This window comes from Sphaerodactylus townsendi, linkage group LG02 (assembly GCF_021028975.2).
Source record: "Sphaerodactylus townsendi isolate TG3544 linkage group LG02, MPM_Stown_v2.3, whole genome shotgun sequence".
Classification (NCBI taxonomy): domain Eukaryota; kingdom Metazoa; phylum Chordata; class Lepidosauria; order Squamata; family Sphaerodactylidae; genus Sphaerodactylus; species Sphaerodactylus townsendi.
Genome location: NC_059426.1, coordinates 114,656,812 through 114,672,806, shown reverse-complemented (window position 1 = coordinate 114,672,806; position 15,995 = coordinate 114,656,812). Strand labels below are relative to the sequence as shown.

Genomic DNA, 15,995 nt, shown 5'->3' with positions numbered 1-15,995 from the left:
GAGCCATGCCTGTTTTTGCTGGGGGGGGTAGGAGGTGATTTGCGTGGGAGAATGATGCTGATGTTTGCTCTTTGGTAAGCAGCCTTCAGATGGGGGGGGCAAGTGACTCTGTGAGAGATTTTTTACATGCTTAAAGTTAATTCCCACTTGCACTGGGTTGGAGCTCTTTCTGAGGCTAACAACCTACCTCATAGGGTTGGTGTGAGGACACAATTAGGAAAGAGAGTTGGTGGGGAGAAAGCCATGTATGTTTTGCTGGTGGTGGGAGGTGTTTTGTGAGCTGGTGCAAAAAATCATTGTTTGGTCGTTGTGTCGGGAGGGTGAGTGCGATCCACATACCTGGGAATTGGGGGGGGTGGGGGGGGGCACCAAACTCAGATTTTGTCCCCGGCCTCCAGTTTGCCTAGATTCGCCCCTGCCAAAGGATGCAATTAGAATACATAGTAATATTTCAATTTTCTTTAAAGTAAGAAGAGGCCTCAGAATATAACATGTGGGCTAGACAGACTGTGAGCTTAATGTTACTTTATTCAATGAAACTTACATCCCTAGTATAATTCCTATTATTCTAAACAACCACTCAATTGTTTTATCACCTTCATTTGTATCTGCATCCCCTAGAGTTTCAATGACTAATCTAAGTCAGTCTACTCAACCTGTTTGTAAAATATCTTCTATGGATGTACAGCAGAACCCCCTGAGGCAAACAGCACCCCCCCCATATTGAAAGAGTTAAGCCATACTCTTAAAGCTATATATGCATGAAGTATGGGATAGGAAGTAGGGGAACTGAGCAAAAGAGTAGGGATTATATGTTGTACATTTCTTTCCCAGGGATTCTTTCAAGGGCTCCTCATTTTCAAGCTTCTCCTTACATCAAGAGTTAGATATTGATTTATTTAGTATGTCATTCTTCCCCTCACGGGTTCAGGATGGCTTCCAACATATAAAGAAAAAAGATACCATACAATAAATAACATTTAAAACACAAATAGTGATTTAAACCTCTACTCTTTTATAAATGAAAGTTGATTTTTTAAAACTCAGACTAGAACAAGTATGTGCAACTGTTAGCAATATCATTCCTACATTATTGAGCCTTGTTGTATGTGACTGGAACAAATGAAACATATTTTCTAAACCTTATGTCATCCTTTCCACAATAATTCTTCTTTTTCTGCTACTGTACTAATTAAGGGCAAAACTTGCAACCTGATATATATATGATCTTTGCTGACAGTCTTTAAATAAGGTAAAGGGTGTATTTTTCTAGAACTGTGCAGCACAGGTACAACAAATACACAATAACCTGCTTGGATATGCTGGGGTGGCAACCCTATAAATTAATTTCTGAAGAATCCATTCATTAGTAGCCTTGCTCAAATGTTGCAAACAGAAGCCCATGGCTTCCATTGTTGATTTGATCCTTTACATGCTGGGTCTTCCACTTTTCCTTCTGCATTCCAGTTTTTCTAGCATTACCGTCTTTTCCAGTGAGTCTTATCTTCTCAATGTGTGACCACAGTGCAATAGCATCAGTGTAGTCATTTTAGCATGTAGGTAGAGTTCAGGCTTGATTTGCTCTAGAATAATTATTGGTCTTTCAGGTGGTCCAACACATTTCAAATATGCTGGATTTGTTACAATTAACTGACATACAACACATGGGAAATAAGGATGTTTATAAAATAAATCAATAAACACAACAACTGTCAAAGCTGGAGAACATTTCAAGGAACAGAAGTCAGTTTCTGAAGTATAGAAAGAGAATTTCTTTCCCACTCAGCAGTACCAAATAGGGCTGAATTCTTCTCCTGTACCATTTAAAGTTGAAAATTTAGATGGAGACAATTAGATAAAATGGATTATATATAGCTTTCTCTAGTAAGGAATTGGGCATAATAGTTAAGAAAGCGGGCCAACAGAGAAACATTACTAGTTGTTACTTCTTTTCAGAGAAGAGTTTACTAGTCATTTTTCAAATACCACCTAATTACAGTGGTGTGCGCGCTAAGTGCTGAAGTCGCTTCGGTCACATGGCAACGCTATGAGTCAATATTCTCCAAAAGTTCCATCGTTAACAGCCTTGATCAGGGCACACAAACTGAGGGTTGTGTCTTTCTTTATAGAATCAATCCATCTCATGTTGGGTCTTCCTTTTCCTGCTGCCTTCAACCTTTCCTAGCATAACTGTTTTTTCCAGTGACTTTTCTTCTCATTGTATCGTGCTAATATGACAATTTCAGTTTAATAATTTTAGCTTCTAGGGACAGCTCAAGTTTGATTTGATCAAGAACCCATTTTTTTGGCAGTCCAACGTATCCGTAATACTCTCTTTCAACATCACATTTCAAAGGAAATCACAGTGATACATCTTATAAAATTGTATGACTTCTCCCATGACTGCATAGTTTCAGGGATCATGAAGTCCATTTTTCTCCTTACCAGTGTTCTCCAGTCCAAAGCCCAGATCCCTGCTTCAGGTAAGAATCAATGTTCCCATTACAATGGAGCAGGCCATCAAGCAATGTTCCAGATCTATATTGCCAAGAAACGTCACTGCATCTGTGAGTAGCTTCTTGGAATTTGCTAACACAAAGTGCTTCACAGAACTTTACTTTGGATAGCTCATTCACTGAGTGATACCAGCTACATGAAACATTCTTCTCAAGATCTTGGAAAACATGGCATTTCCCACTGATGTGGTGCAGAGAGAGAGAGAGCGAGCCAGCAATCCCTCCAAGGCTAACTGAAATCAACTGATGACACATGATCAATAATCTGAAGGAACCATGAAGTTGTCTGGTTAGAATTCCAAATGCTCAGTACGATCAATATGAGGAATGCAATGCAGGGCACACAATCTGGGAATATTTAAATATTAAATATTGCAAACTTATATTTAAATATTTAAATATTAAATATTGCAAACTCACTGCAAACTATTGTTGTGAAAACAGAGCAGCACAAGAACAGTGCTGTAAAAAAAATTCTATTCATGGGAAAGAAGTGATACTGTCCCCCTATATAAATCATTACAGTGGATTTAGTTCAATCCATAGCAGAAGCTTCCTACAAAAAAGGGGAAAATGCCAAACTGCTATGAGCAGATGAGACTTTTCTCAACAAGAAATAGTCTTCTTTCTTTCTGAAGAACACACATGTAAGAAGAAAATTCACATACAGGAAAGACTGAAATATATTTTTGTTCGACAAGTATTACTTTGCCTAATAATTCAAATTTTGGAACAAAGCAGAGTTCGCAAATCAGGTTCTCTCTCTTATTTTGTATAATTTATTTTGCTTCTGCAAGTTTTGGTAGGAGGAAAGAGCTACATATGGCACCGAAGCCATGCCTTTTGATAATAGGAAATCTTATTCAATAACTGCTCTGGTTTCTGAAATTTCACCAAACGTTATACATAAATATTCAAGCCTTCTTTTTGATATTAAAAAAAGCAGAGGCAATTTCATGGAAGTTGAGTTTTGTGGCAGTTATATTCTGCAGGATTTTTAGTTTTCTTTAATTGCAGTGCAGAGACAGCCCTGCCCACAGGAAATCATTATTTCCATTCTAGCCCTCCACCAACCTTACTATCATCTGGCAAAAATGGTCATTACTATGCAGACTCTTTAGAATCCCTCAAATAACCCTTAAGGTAGTCTACACATTTTTTGTTGAAGTTCTCATCCAATGCATGACGTTTCTCCTATCTGATTTTCAAGAGACTCTATATCTGGAGTGTTTTAACAGGTGCAGCAGGATTTGGAACCATGGTGAGCACCATGATATATTTTGCACGGTTCATATCATTACCTACTAATCAACAGCAGAGAGTGAACGCTTAGTAAATGACGCTCTAAAAGGAGCAATGAGTGGATCAGTCCATGAGGTAAATGGAATATACTTTGGAATGAGCAAGTTCCATCCCCTAACGTCCTGTCTTAGCAGATTCAAACCTCAGTAAAGTCACATATTTGCTCCCGGGACTTTTGTTTATGGATGAACCTTGCTCACTGCACTTTACACTGGGATTGCAGGATTCTTGCGTGACAGCCATCTGGGTTACGCATCCATACAGAGACTTGATCAATGAAGTTGGCCAACATTCTGGTCCTTCCAGCAGCGAATGCTACTCTGCTACTGCAGAGGCCACTCTAGCAGATGGATGTTGTCTTGCACTCTCCCACCTCTGTCTGCAAAGAAATGAAAGAACCCAAAAATCAGATGATAGGGACTTCTCCTCAAACTCAATAAATCTTTGAAATATTGCTTTTTGGCTATTATTGAAAAAGTCTTCATTGCAATAGCAGTAAGCCTGGTCAGACACTACACTCACTCAATCTGCAATTTTGGACCTGACTTTTTCACCACCTTCTCCCTTGTTTTATTGCTCAAATTATTTTTTAAAAAAACACAGGAAACGGTGCCATTGGGGTGTCTCACTTTAGTTTAGGGCACGACTACCTATGGTTAACAACTTGCCAGCGAAAAAGGACTTCCCACCTTGGGGAGGGATGAACCAGCAGAGGCTAGTGAGGCTAGTGGTTCATCCCTCCCCAAGAACCAGCAGAGGCTAGTGGTTCATCCTTCCCCAAGGGTGCCTGAGGATGCAGGACCCTGAAAAACACCCTGGCTTTCCTGCACCAGATATGTTTCCGTACCTTTGCATGAGGCTGGCTAAGGGTATTCCTGAGAAAGGGGGGAGCTGGGACACTTGACAACACTGGCAGGTGCCAATGGACTCCTGGGGGGACTTGGATCCATTAAGAGGACGGGGTGTGTACCACTGACAGCCAGCTAGCCTCCTTGGACACAGCTAGCCTCCATTTCCATCCCTGGGCTCTGACAGGTGCTTGCCTTGGACGCTGTGCTGGGTGGTTCTGATTAGTGCTGGCTGCCCTGTCCATCAGAGACCGGCCACCTCCCCACAACCTTGTTTGGCTTCAATAAGGAAATAGATGGACAAACACAGGCAAAATGAAAGACAAAAAATCTAACAAGCCACAGCATCAAAAATGAAAATGAAGAAAAAAGTCAGAAACAGTAAAATCAGCAAAGATAATTATAGCTGGAGAACTGGAGAATAAATCACTACTTTTGCACTGAGTGAAAGCAAAACAAATTTTAGCAACACTTAAAATGTTTTTTTTCCAGAACACTAAATAAGACAAGTGATAAAATAAGTCACAGGATTTCGTGGTTCCTAAATGGAGGAAAAGGAATAATAATAGCATTCTCAGTGAGAAGGAAAAGGTGGTGGTAGTGGTACAGATGCAGGAAGAAGATAGAACAGTGCAGCTTTAGCAATAAAACATAAACTAGTAAGAAAACAAACAAACATCCAGTCAAAAATATCAACAAAAAAACAAACAGAGAGTTGAGAGGCAACATAGTAGAGCTGTAAATCCACAGCACAGAAATTATTGACAAACAGACTGGTGCAGCTGCTGGGACCACCTTCTTTTAAATATATTTGGTTCACCTGTTGGCCCACTATTTTGGTGCTCCTGACCAAGCCAAACTAATCCATGCTACTGTAATCTCTAGACTAGACTACTAGAACACTCTGTATATGGGGCTGCCTTGGAAGATGTTTCAGAAACTTCAACTGGTGCAGAAAATCGCAGCAGGTCTTCTGCCTGGAATTCAGCTGCTTGGAGCGTGCTGGTCACCTATCTGCTTTTGGAACCAATTCAAAGTGCTTGTTATCACACTTGAAGTTCTCTCATAGCTCTTGAGCTGCATCACCAATACAGTCTCATGCACCAACTGTGCTCTTCTGATAACCTTCTCCTGACTGTACCCTCACATACGGTAGTCTGTCTGGCAGCAGTCTGCTCACAGTCATTCTTTGTGGTAGGTTCAGAGTGGATGCACTTGCTGTATTTAGGAAAGTGTGTCTGATCTATTCCAGAGGGCATTTTGTGTAGGGTAAATGGCTGTTTTAACTGCATTGGCTTTTACCTAAAGGCACTTATTCTTGAGTAGTGGTTTTAATTCACTGGACACTTACAAGGTGTTTTTGAGGTTATGTTAACCTCCCTGCGTTTGTGGAGACAAGGTAGAGTATGAATATTTTAAATAAAATGAATAATAGGACCAACGAAAAGGAGAGAAAGAGAAAAACTCCCAAGACCATTTCTTAAGAAACTCCAATGGATAGGGGAAGGAAAATATGGAAAAACAATGCCTGGAAGCAATAAAAATATAACAGCCTATAACCACCAAAACCCAAGGAACACAACAGAAAGTGACAATCAGCTTTTGACTCTATTGATTATCTACAGTATAGTCAAAACAAGAGATAACTGGAACAACATTAATTAGATAGGGAGAGCTGGGTTCAGTGTTCACTTAGGGTCAAACGACACGAGACTTTCAAGAATCATTTACAGTCTCGTGAATTGGTTCTAACCCAGGAAGTTCACTGAGTAGGCCTGGACAAATTACAGTTTGTCACGCAACCTAACAGATAGGTGCTGTTAAGATTAAGATAGGATAAACATTGCCTCAAGTTCCTTGGAAAAGAGACCGGATACCCAGGTGCTAAGTATCTAACATTCTTAGGCAACCAAAAGGTTCTAGGATGGAACCCATGTTTTCCTTTTAGAAGAAGAAACTTGAGGTCAGTTCTCAACAGGGTCAGGAGAAAAATATCATGCTGCCCTCTAGTGACCAGATCAGCAAATTGTAGAATGACAAAGATCTCCAGGAGACTTCTAAAGGAAACTGCCCCCTCTCCTAATCCAACCTCATAAAAGAAAAACAACAGTGGTCAATCAGTCTCTCTCACCTCTCAAAAGCATAAACCAGTAGGTTAAAGTACCAGAATGGTGCAAATATTAATGCTTTGTTTCTTTATAGCATCTGCTCTAATTTTGGGCTTTAAATATTACAATGCTGAGGGGCAGAGGATCTTCCTTTCTTCTTCGCAGAATCCCAAATGGAATCATTTCATGTCATTCTGCATATGTGGAGGGGGGGGGGTGTTCTGGATGTTATTCTGGATGTTACAAAGCAGCACAGGGTTCTTCTGTTTCCCATCCTTTACAGAATCTCTAAATCAACTCACTGAATCCTTTCAGTGAACCAACAAAAAGGTTACAGAAAAAGTAAAATCTCTCCTATTTGCATCCCATTCTTTATCAGAGGAACTCAGGATAGCATATTTGGTTCTCTCTGATTTCATTTTATCCTCACAAAAAGGGAACAAATTAGATATAACAGTAACCAGAGAGTATGTTTGCAGAATACAAATATGCTTTTACTCCTTAACACTGAGCAAATCTGACCATGATACCAAGCAGGAACAATTACAGAAATACCCTTCCACATAAAACATGCAGTTGTATGGTGCCACTGGATAACCATTAAACAAAACAAGCTTGTCATTTCAGTGGGCAACCAAATGAGTCCTAAAGTCAAAGTAAACTAGTTACTTACATTCTCAAGTCCTTGGTGTGGATTCTCTGAGATTTGCAAAGCTGTTACCCTGGCTCGTTTGTACAGTTCTTCACTGTGTTCACCTACAGTCTCATGTTTCCGTTTTGGAGAAGTACGGCCCAAGTAGGACTGTCTTGGCACTGCAAAAGGGTAGAAAATTTGACTTTAGAGAGTCAACAGCTATTATCTAAGCATGCAAGTGTTTGCAACAGTAGGAGGACACTGCAATGCAATAGCAGAACAAACTATATTCAGATGACCTCTTACGGTGTATCAGATTTTAGAACACACCCCTTTCTCCTTCTACTTTGAACATTAAAAATGAGCTTTATCAGATGTGAATTCCAGCTTTCCTACTTAAATATCCTATCAAAGCCTCCCAGATAGGGCACTTTTATGTAACAAAGGGCTTAGAAAATGTTTTACTGATTAACTTAGCTACTAAGTCTTACAGAACTTCTAAAGAAGTCTAATGGAAGTCAATAAAAGTTATACCTTGCTGCCTCTACCTCTTATGCAACCAGCCATTTATGATCTTCAAGTGCCCACTAAAAGATTGATGTAATTTACGGACAGCTCCTACTCACATGTACTAGTACTGCTTCCCTGTCCCTGAGATGGGTCTGTGACTGGGCTGCTGAGGTCTTCCATGCAGGAAGGGACAGAAGCCAATAAACCTGTAAAAAGTAACACAATGTTTCTATTAAAGAAAGGCATCACTTTTAATTGAAACACAGGCATATTACTGGAAATGTTAAACTGGGTCAAGACCCAGGTATTGGTTTGCAGAACATCCTGCCACCTCTTACAATTGAAGATCAGAATAACTGACCTTCCTTTGAAGCATCTTATTTAGTTCTTAAAAGCTTATGGCAGCAACTGATTTACACTTGTTTCTTGAAAATGTTTATAAACTTCTTTTTTCCAAACATAATCCCACAAACACTGAAACCAACAAGTTTCAGACAATCAACAAAACAGAAGGTCAATTTCCAAGGGTCCTTTTAAGTAATGTAGCCATACACCTCCCCTCTAAAGATCACCAGATAAGACATTTCCCATGTTTCTCATAGCCTCCCAACCCAAAGGACTAGGGCTGCCACTGAAAAAGTGCAAGTGCAAGCTGAAACCAGCATTTCCATTAAAAGAAAAATAGGGAAGACACCTGTCTGTCACTATTTCAACAGGACAATTGTGCAAGCTGTGTAAAGTGATGCACACATTTCCCATGAACAATGGGATAAAAGAATGGGATTAAGTTGCTGTATTATTCCTGTTACATTGACATGAACATTCAATTCAATGCCAAGTAAACACTGAAGGTAATGATCCAAATCTGGCTACCTACATCAGCACCATGTAAATTCAGAATTTTAATATTAACCATGTTGATAGCAGCCAGAATCTCAATCGCTCAGTAATGGAAAAAGGAAATTCTTCCCACATATGCAAGATTGCCTTAGGAAAATATATTACGCTTATGAGCAAACAAGCTGTTAAGTTTCTAAGAAATTTTACAGCAAGAAATGTTCACAGAACAGTGGCATTCACTTATTAGGTACTGGAACTCTCACTAAATCAGTGTTCATCAAGAGATTTTACTTTTTGCTTAGAACTGTCTATGCATGGTCTTATTCTTCAGTCATTACAATATGGCAATTGTATATATTCATGTGGCTTGCACAGTTGTAAGTGTATATATGTTTATAAATAAATATAAAAGATAGCGTATGCTTTTAAAATGATTACTCAGCCCACAAGCAGTAAAAGAATAAGCATTTTATTATCATAAAAGCAACAGTCCATAAGGGCTAATCTCATGTAGCAACAAAGTTCAGCTTTGAAAGTGTCCAATTGTGGCTACAACAGCTGAATTAAGATGCTGCTTATAGCAAGAAATGGCTACCTGAATTTCTGTTATCTGCTCTAACACTCACGCAACTAAAGCGCATTAAGATTATTTGGGAGAGGAAAGTGTAAAATGGAATAGTGTGGTGGTTAAATGTGGTATACTTATTGGAATGGGACATTTTGACAGGTAAAATACAAAAAAGGAACTGTTTCTAACATTGTGAATAAATGGACCTTATTTGTTGTGGAATTTGGCCAATGTACTACTGGGTAGAGATATTTTTAATTCCCAGAGGATAAGTACAATATTGCTGTTAATTTGACATTTTAAAGGGGAAAAATTGCTCATAATGTGGAAAGCAACACAAATTGCCTGAAAATGAGACATCTGGCAAAAAGTGATAAAGGTCTGAAGATTTTTACAAATGTCAGAACAGATAGTATAACATGCATATATCCCAGTATATGTTTTGTTTAGTTTTATACCAGTTTTGGCATCAAATTCTACCATTATCTTCTTTCTTCTGCCTTTATAGGTAAATATGCTGAGATGGTTTTCCTGCACCAACCACGAGAAACAGACTCTTTTGACCCAGCACAAAACACTGCTCACTTGCAAAAGGTAAATACCAGTTTTACTACAGAAACTCCATGGCAAATGAAGCTATCTGTACTTACAGAGGCCTCTATAGCGTGACAGCTGCTGGTAAATCTGTTTCATGCGCTCAATGTTCAGACGACTGGTTTCTGCATGATTCACCATGGGTTTGGGATAGTCTATACCAATGATACATTTTGCTGCCTTCTGCACTGACTCAGGGGCATTCCAGGGCTCATAGATATAACGTGAGGGAAAGCCTTTCAGTTTCGGCAGGTATTGTCTGTAACACAAATTGAGATAGACAGTATTGTTCATTCTGAATTATAAACAGAGCTTACATATGATCAGACAATCAAGCGCCCCAATTCTAGGGATGTTTCATTCTTGAAAAGTTCACTGAAAGAACTGGTCAGTTTTGCCATGGCCCAGGCAGACGCAGCTGAGCTCAGGGACTCAGAGGACTCTTCGGAAGAGGAACCAGATGCTCCAACACAGCATAGCAGTGGAGCTGCAGGAGGAGGTGGGCTCTGTAGAGTCAAACCCAGGGCCGCAACTGGACACTAGCATGGAGGCTGTGGGATCAGACTCTGAACCACAGCCAGGGACCTACTCAGAAGCCCCTCTGCCTTCCAGTAGCAGATCATTTGCAGGGACTCTGGCTTGCTCTCCCCCCAAATCCTCTGAACCCTGTCGGCATCACTAGAGAAGGTTGTGTAGTGACCTGCAGGGTCAAAGGAGGAGTGCTCACTTGGCAACCCGGCACCTCAACAGCAAAGAGGAGTGTTTGCAGGAATGGGGCTGACACAACCGCCAGGTGCTGGGTATCTCCAGCTTCTAGGGCAGCACCCTGTGAAAAGAGCCTGGGGACAGGATGCAGCGTGGAAGCACCATGACTGCTGTTGCTGCTCGAGCCGTGTGCGTCTGTGTCTTGTCTCTTTCGTGTCGACCTTGGCCTGGACTCCTGGATTTGTGTTGATTGGATTACCCTTGTTTGGACTTGACGCTTGTGAGTAGGAGCTATTGGTGTTGACCTAGGACTGAACTTTAGCAACGGATTATGTGTGTGTGAGTGACAAATATGCTCACCTGATAAAGTCACCACTAGGATCTGTACGACGCCCAAAGCCAACAGGACAATAGCAGTGAAAGAACTGTTGGAAGAAAGCACTACACGAAAGCCACATCCAGCTGCCTGCATTCACACTGAAATCGGCATCCAGCAGCAGCTCATCAAATACCTGTAACAAATCAGAGCAAGAATCCAAATGAAGATAACCTTTTAAGGCAGATTTCAACAGCAGTGTCATGCTAAATCAATGGTACAACTTTTGAGGAATGGATGAAGAACTGAGACTCACTGTAAACTCGATTACAATTACTTGGGTCTTGGAAAAAAGACAGAAATGTGTTGAACAGTCAACTACATCATAGCTTTATGGTATATAATGAAAGCCAAACTAATCTGTGATTGGGAGGTCAACATGCATTTATGAACATGTCTACCTGCTTAAATTGAAACAAAGGTCTATTTTTAAACCAACACAAAACAGGCAGCTAAACTCTGCCTCATTTCCCTCACTATATTTTAATTATTTTTTTGATTTCCAGCTCAAGGAAATAAAATGCAAAAAACAAAACAGTACAACAAGGCAAGGTTTAGTTTCTCTCACCAACATACTTATTTTTTTTTGTTTGGACCTTCCCACTCAGAAACTTTAACAATGGACACATGTTTATCAATGCTTCTAGCTTTCCCGCAAGTCTGGAAAAGTACCTCTCTTCAATCTCAAAATGCCCATTTATACTCTCATTCAATCTACAAAATTAGACTGCATCCCAAATAATGCTACATTGTTTAAACATACCCAGCTGAATTTGGGTTTTGAGTGTATGTCAGTTTCAGCTGGCTTTTAATTGGTCTTCAAACAAGATTCTTAGTTTTTCCTATTAAATTGGTAGTGGGATCTCCTTGATATATTTTAAGCCTAGACCAGGGGTCTGCAACCTGCGACTCTCCAGATGTTCATGGACTACAATTCTCATCAGCCCCTGCCACCATGGCTAATTGGCCATGGTGGGAGGGGCTGATGGGAATTGTAGTCCATGAACATCTGGAGAGCCGCAGGTTGCAGACCCCTGGCCCAGGCATAGCCAGAGTCCTCTAGAAGGGGAGGTGAATCCCGAGAGTGCATTTGCCAGCATAACATCTGAGCTGAATTTCTGCTTCCCTGTTACATCAGAACTGCCAGAGGAGCAAGAGCCTTCCAGCAAGAGCCAAACAGGGCTTGGCTCTTGACCCACAGCTCAAACCTGTGGCCAAGTCAATTCCTGACCAGGCCAGGATAGGATATATACTGAACTCTGTGTTTTGTTCTATTTACATTTTGTAGGCTGCTTTGGGTCACCTCAACAAATCTTTCAACCAAACCCATAAAGATGAACTTTATTCTGGAGGCCATTCTTAACACCTTTATTCAACAGTTTCTTTTAAAAGTGTTCTTCGGTCAGACTGTGGTTCTGTTTGATAAGCTTATCTCTTATAGGAGGTAATATGTGGCCGTGATGAATCTATGGAACCATTCTAGAACTCTCAGTTGCCAAAGCACACTTTCTGCCTCCACAACTCACCTTCACGCCAGCCTCCCAGCTGATCCACAGATCCCCTCTGGTCAGAAAGCAAGCCACAGCATGCCGAGCCAGATGATGAATCCAACCTTCCTGTCTCAACTGTGTCATAATGGCATCAATCCAGGGAAATCCCGTCTTGCCTTCTGCCCACTTTGCCAAAGCTTCAGGATTCCTGTCCCATGGGATCTGGATGCAGATAGGGTTTCCCTCCATATGATCAAATTTGGGATTGTTTGTTGCAGCTGTATAGAAGAATTCTCTCCAGAGCAACTGGCCGTATAGTGATAGTGGAGGAGTATTATTCCGCTTCACCTAGAGGAGGCAGGAAACAAAATGTGCATAAAACAGATAGAATTGGGACTTTTAAGTACTCAAACACTTGCAAAAGCTTTTACTGCACAAATTGATGGTGGAGTGGGGGGCCGAGGCAGTGGTATCGCCTTCCTTGACACCCTCTCACAGACAGACCATTTGTTTTGCAGATTTGGAAGAAAGGGAGAAAAGAAGAATAAAAACAGAGAGGAGATGCTACACCCCTCAGCCAGTTATATAGTTATGCATAAAACTAATGATCTAATGATTATTTTTGCACATGCTGACTGGCAAAGGGGACTGCAAACCCTTGGGAAAGAATAAAGCACAATCTTAGCCACTGCCACTATTTTAGGCAGTCTGTGGAGTATGGGAGTAAGTGAGAGGTATAAGAGTGTTGGGTAGTTCCCCTCACCTGCATGCTCGATCTTTATAAATCAGATTCACACCTCCTTGTGCCTACTCTGTGAGAACTTAGTTGCCTTAAGGTATAAAAAGTTTTCTTATCTGCCTGAAATGTGGGAATGAGGATCCCTTGGGTGAGTTATACAACCTCTGAACCCCAAAAGGTTTGTGTATGTGTATGTATGTGTTTCCTAGTAAAAGGGCCATTTGACTAGTTAATAAGTCTAGATTTAATTCCAATATTTTGAAATGCAAGATTCTGAAAAAAAGGAATCAGGCTGGTTATGCACACAAAAATGAAGTTCCTCCTCCATCCTCCTTTAGGATACACCAGGCTGATGGGCTCCTCCTTTAGTGACTGAATCATGGGAAGAAGAAAACACATTTAGCCAGATGCCATGCTCATGTACCCAATTCAGGGGACTAAAATAAGAGTGCAGGGACACTTTTAAAACTAACAATTTATTCCAGCATAAGCTTTCATGAGTTAGAGTTCACCTCAAGAGATGCACTCTTGTTTTATTTCAATGTTACATCAAATACAGCTACTCATCTGAAATTGCCAACTCAGTGGAGGACTTGTAAGCAGAGTACATGTTTTGTGTACAGAAAGCACTAAATTCAATCCTTAGCATCCCAAATTGAAGGATCTCTTTGACAGACCAGTCACGACTCTAAAGTTGTGGAGAATGGCTGCCAGTCCCAGTGGACAACACTACATGGAGCAGTAATCTGACTCACGCAGTTGAGTATGATCACAACTTCGGATATGTTTACCCAGCATAGAGATAAATAGGTTTTCTTTCTTTAACAGGATATTAATTAAACCAGGTCTACAACTGGAAATAAAGAACAATCCAAAAAATAATGCAGCTAAATAATGCAGTCACATTGTAAGGAATAACCAAGACATTACAACCTCTGCCACAGCAGTCTTTACTAGAGATGTGTAAGGTTTTAATTTACTAAAGATGGATTGTTAATGTTTCCTCAAATGCTCAGTCATCTTGATTCTTGGCCTAGATAACTTCCATGTTTGTTTCTCACCTTTTTGTATAGTTCCCAGAGACGATAATAGAATAAGCGACAGGATAAGCAGCCAAAACGAAGGTAGGGGCTGAGCCCAGTGGGACTTGCCAGCAATGATTTAGCATTCATCCTTGGCCTTTCATAATTTGCAACCCATGCCTGGCAGGAATAAAAAAGAAAAACATGATTTAAAATGAATATGAAAAATAAAATTCTGTAAACATTTGTCATCAAGAGCCGCTTACTGCTTCTTCAGTATTCAGCAGCTACATGATGGGAAGAAGAGAAGTACCTCAGCTATCCTATACCGGAATGACTACTCAACATGATTTGAGGCATATGACATACTTTTCCAATGTATTTCTTGAAAACATTTCTATGCTTCCTTTCTATCCTCATCTTTCACTAGTTCATGAAACCTGGTTATCCACCTCTGATAACAGCAGACCTTGCCTAATCAACTACTATAAAGTAAGATAAAAAACATGTCATGGATGCCAGTATAGCAATACGAGTACATATTACATGCACACCAACTTTTAAGCATAGCAAGCCAAGTCAGAACACCACAAAGAATATTTTTTACAGCACAACAGGGATAGAGGCACAGGTATAGCATGAAATGTGTGGGGTAAGCCACACTCAAAATAAAAAATCTTTGTAATAGGAAATACTATGAAAGGCAATTTAGGATGTAATGAATATTCAAGGAGAGAACAACAAATAATGAAGGTCTTTGGCTTGTGACACCTTGATGTAGCCAAGGAAGCAAAAACTGTACAGTTATTTTTTAACATCATTAAAATGCTGATGCATTTATCCCGAACATGTTCAGGACAGTTTGGCAGTTAGCAGTTTAAGAGCAAGTGGTATGGCAGAGGTGGTATTGCAATGCACACTTAATATGGGCTTACCTTTCTTTCCAGATGCTTATCCAGACGAGTTAAAGCTTCTGTCTCCCCTCCCTGCCAAATGGCAGAGGAGAGGCCATCAGAGGGGAAACCTAAGGAGTGAAGACAGGAGTAGTGGTTAACCTTAAAAACTAACTGGGGATTCAAACCTGGTTTTCCAGGTCCTAGTCCGACATCTTAACCATTGCACCACACTGGCTCTCTTTTAATGCAATACTGCTACACATTTGCTAACTGGTCAATTATTTAATGCAGGATAACAACTTCCTGTAGATAGAAGAGGGTGACATTGAATAAGGACTTGTACAAGGTAAGTAGAAAAGCAGTATTTTCTCAAACAGAGAGGAGTTAATTTTTGTGAAATTAACTTATGAGCCTTGAAAACAAACCCCATGATGAAAACTCAGACGGACAACCACAGTTTAGTCTGGAGACACCTCAGGTAACAGAATGTCATGGACTGGACAGAGAAAACAAAGTCTTTATGCTCATTTCTAAATTTAAATAGTCAGCATGCTGTAATTCACAACATTGCATCTACTTGTTAGGAATTAACTAAACGGCAAAATAGTTAGGACTGGGACATAGTAACAAAACTACTAGGGCACTAGAGCAGAATTAAAGGGCAAAGAATTGATAGATGGTTGCAGCAAAGCATTTAAAATGCTCGAATTTCCTTTCATTCTGCTTTCAGTTCATGCCATTTGCTATGTCTGTAAACAAAGCAGTGTCTGGTTCTATTTTTTCAGTATTTCCATAGCAACACGAAGGCCAAAGCATAAGGCTTTACAAATGATGGCCCTGATTTGCA

At 40.3% G+C, this 15,995-nt stretch overlaps 1 protein-coding gene across 1 annotated transcript in view; it reads right to left on the bottom strand.

The window, feature by feature from the left end:
- Positions 1 to 510: 510 nt before the first annotated feature.
- The window catches only part of CRY2 (cryptochrome circadian regulator 2), a 31,587-nt gene continuing 16,102 nt past the window's right edge, over positions 511 to 15,995 (bottom strand). The window contains exons 5-12 of the mRNA XM_048483768.1: positions 15,188 to 15,276; positions 14,292 to 14,432; positions 12,528 to 12,839; positions 10,986 to 11,137; positions 9,977 to 10,179; positions 8,035 to 8,124; positions 7,448 to 7,587; positions 511 to 4,197 (exon numbers count right to left, since the gene is read on the bottom strand). Of these exons, the coding sequence (XP_048339725.1) occupies positions 4,159 to 4,197; positions 7,448 to 7,587; positions 8,035 to 8,124; positions 9,977 to 10,179; positions 10,986 to 11,137; positions 12,528 to 12,839; positions 14,292 to 14,432; positions 15,188 to 15,276 (1,166 nt within the window). The 3' untranslated portion in view covers positions 511 to 4,158. The remainder of the gene's footprint in view (positions 4,198 to 7,447; positions 7,588 to 8,034; positions 8,125 to 9,976; positions 10,180 to 10,985; positions 11,138 to 12,527; positions 12,840 to 14,291; positions 14,433 to 15,187; positions 15,277 to 15,995) is intronic.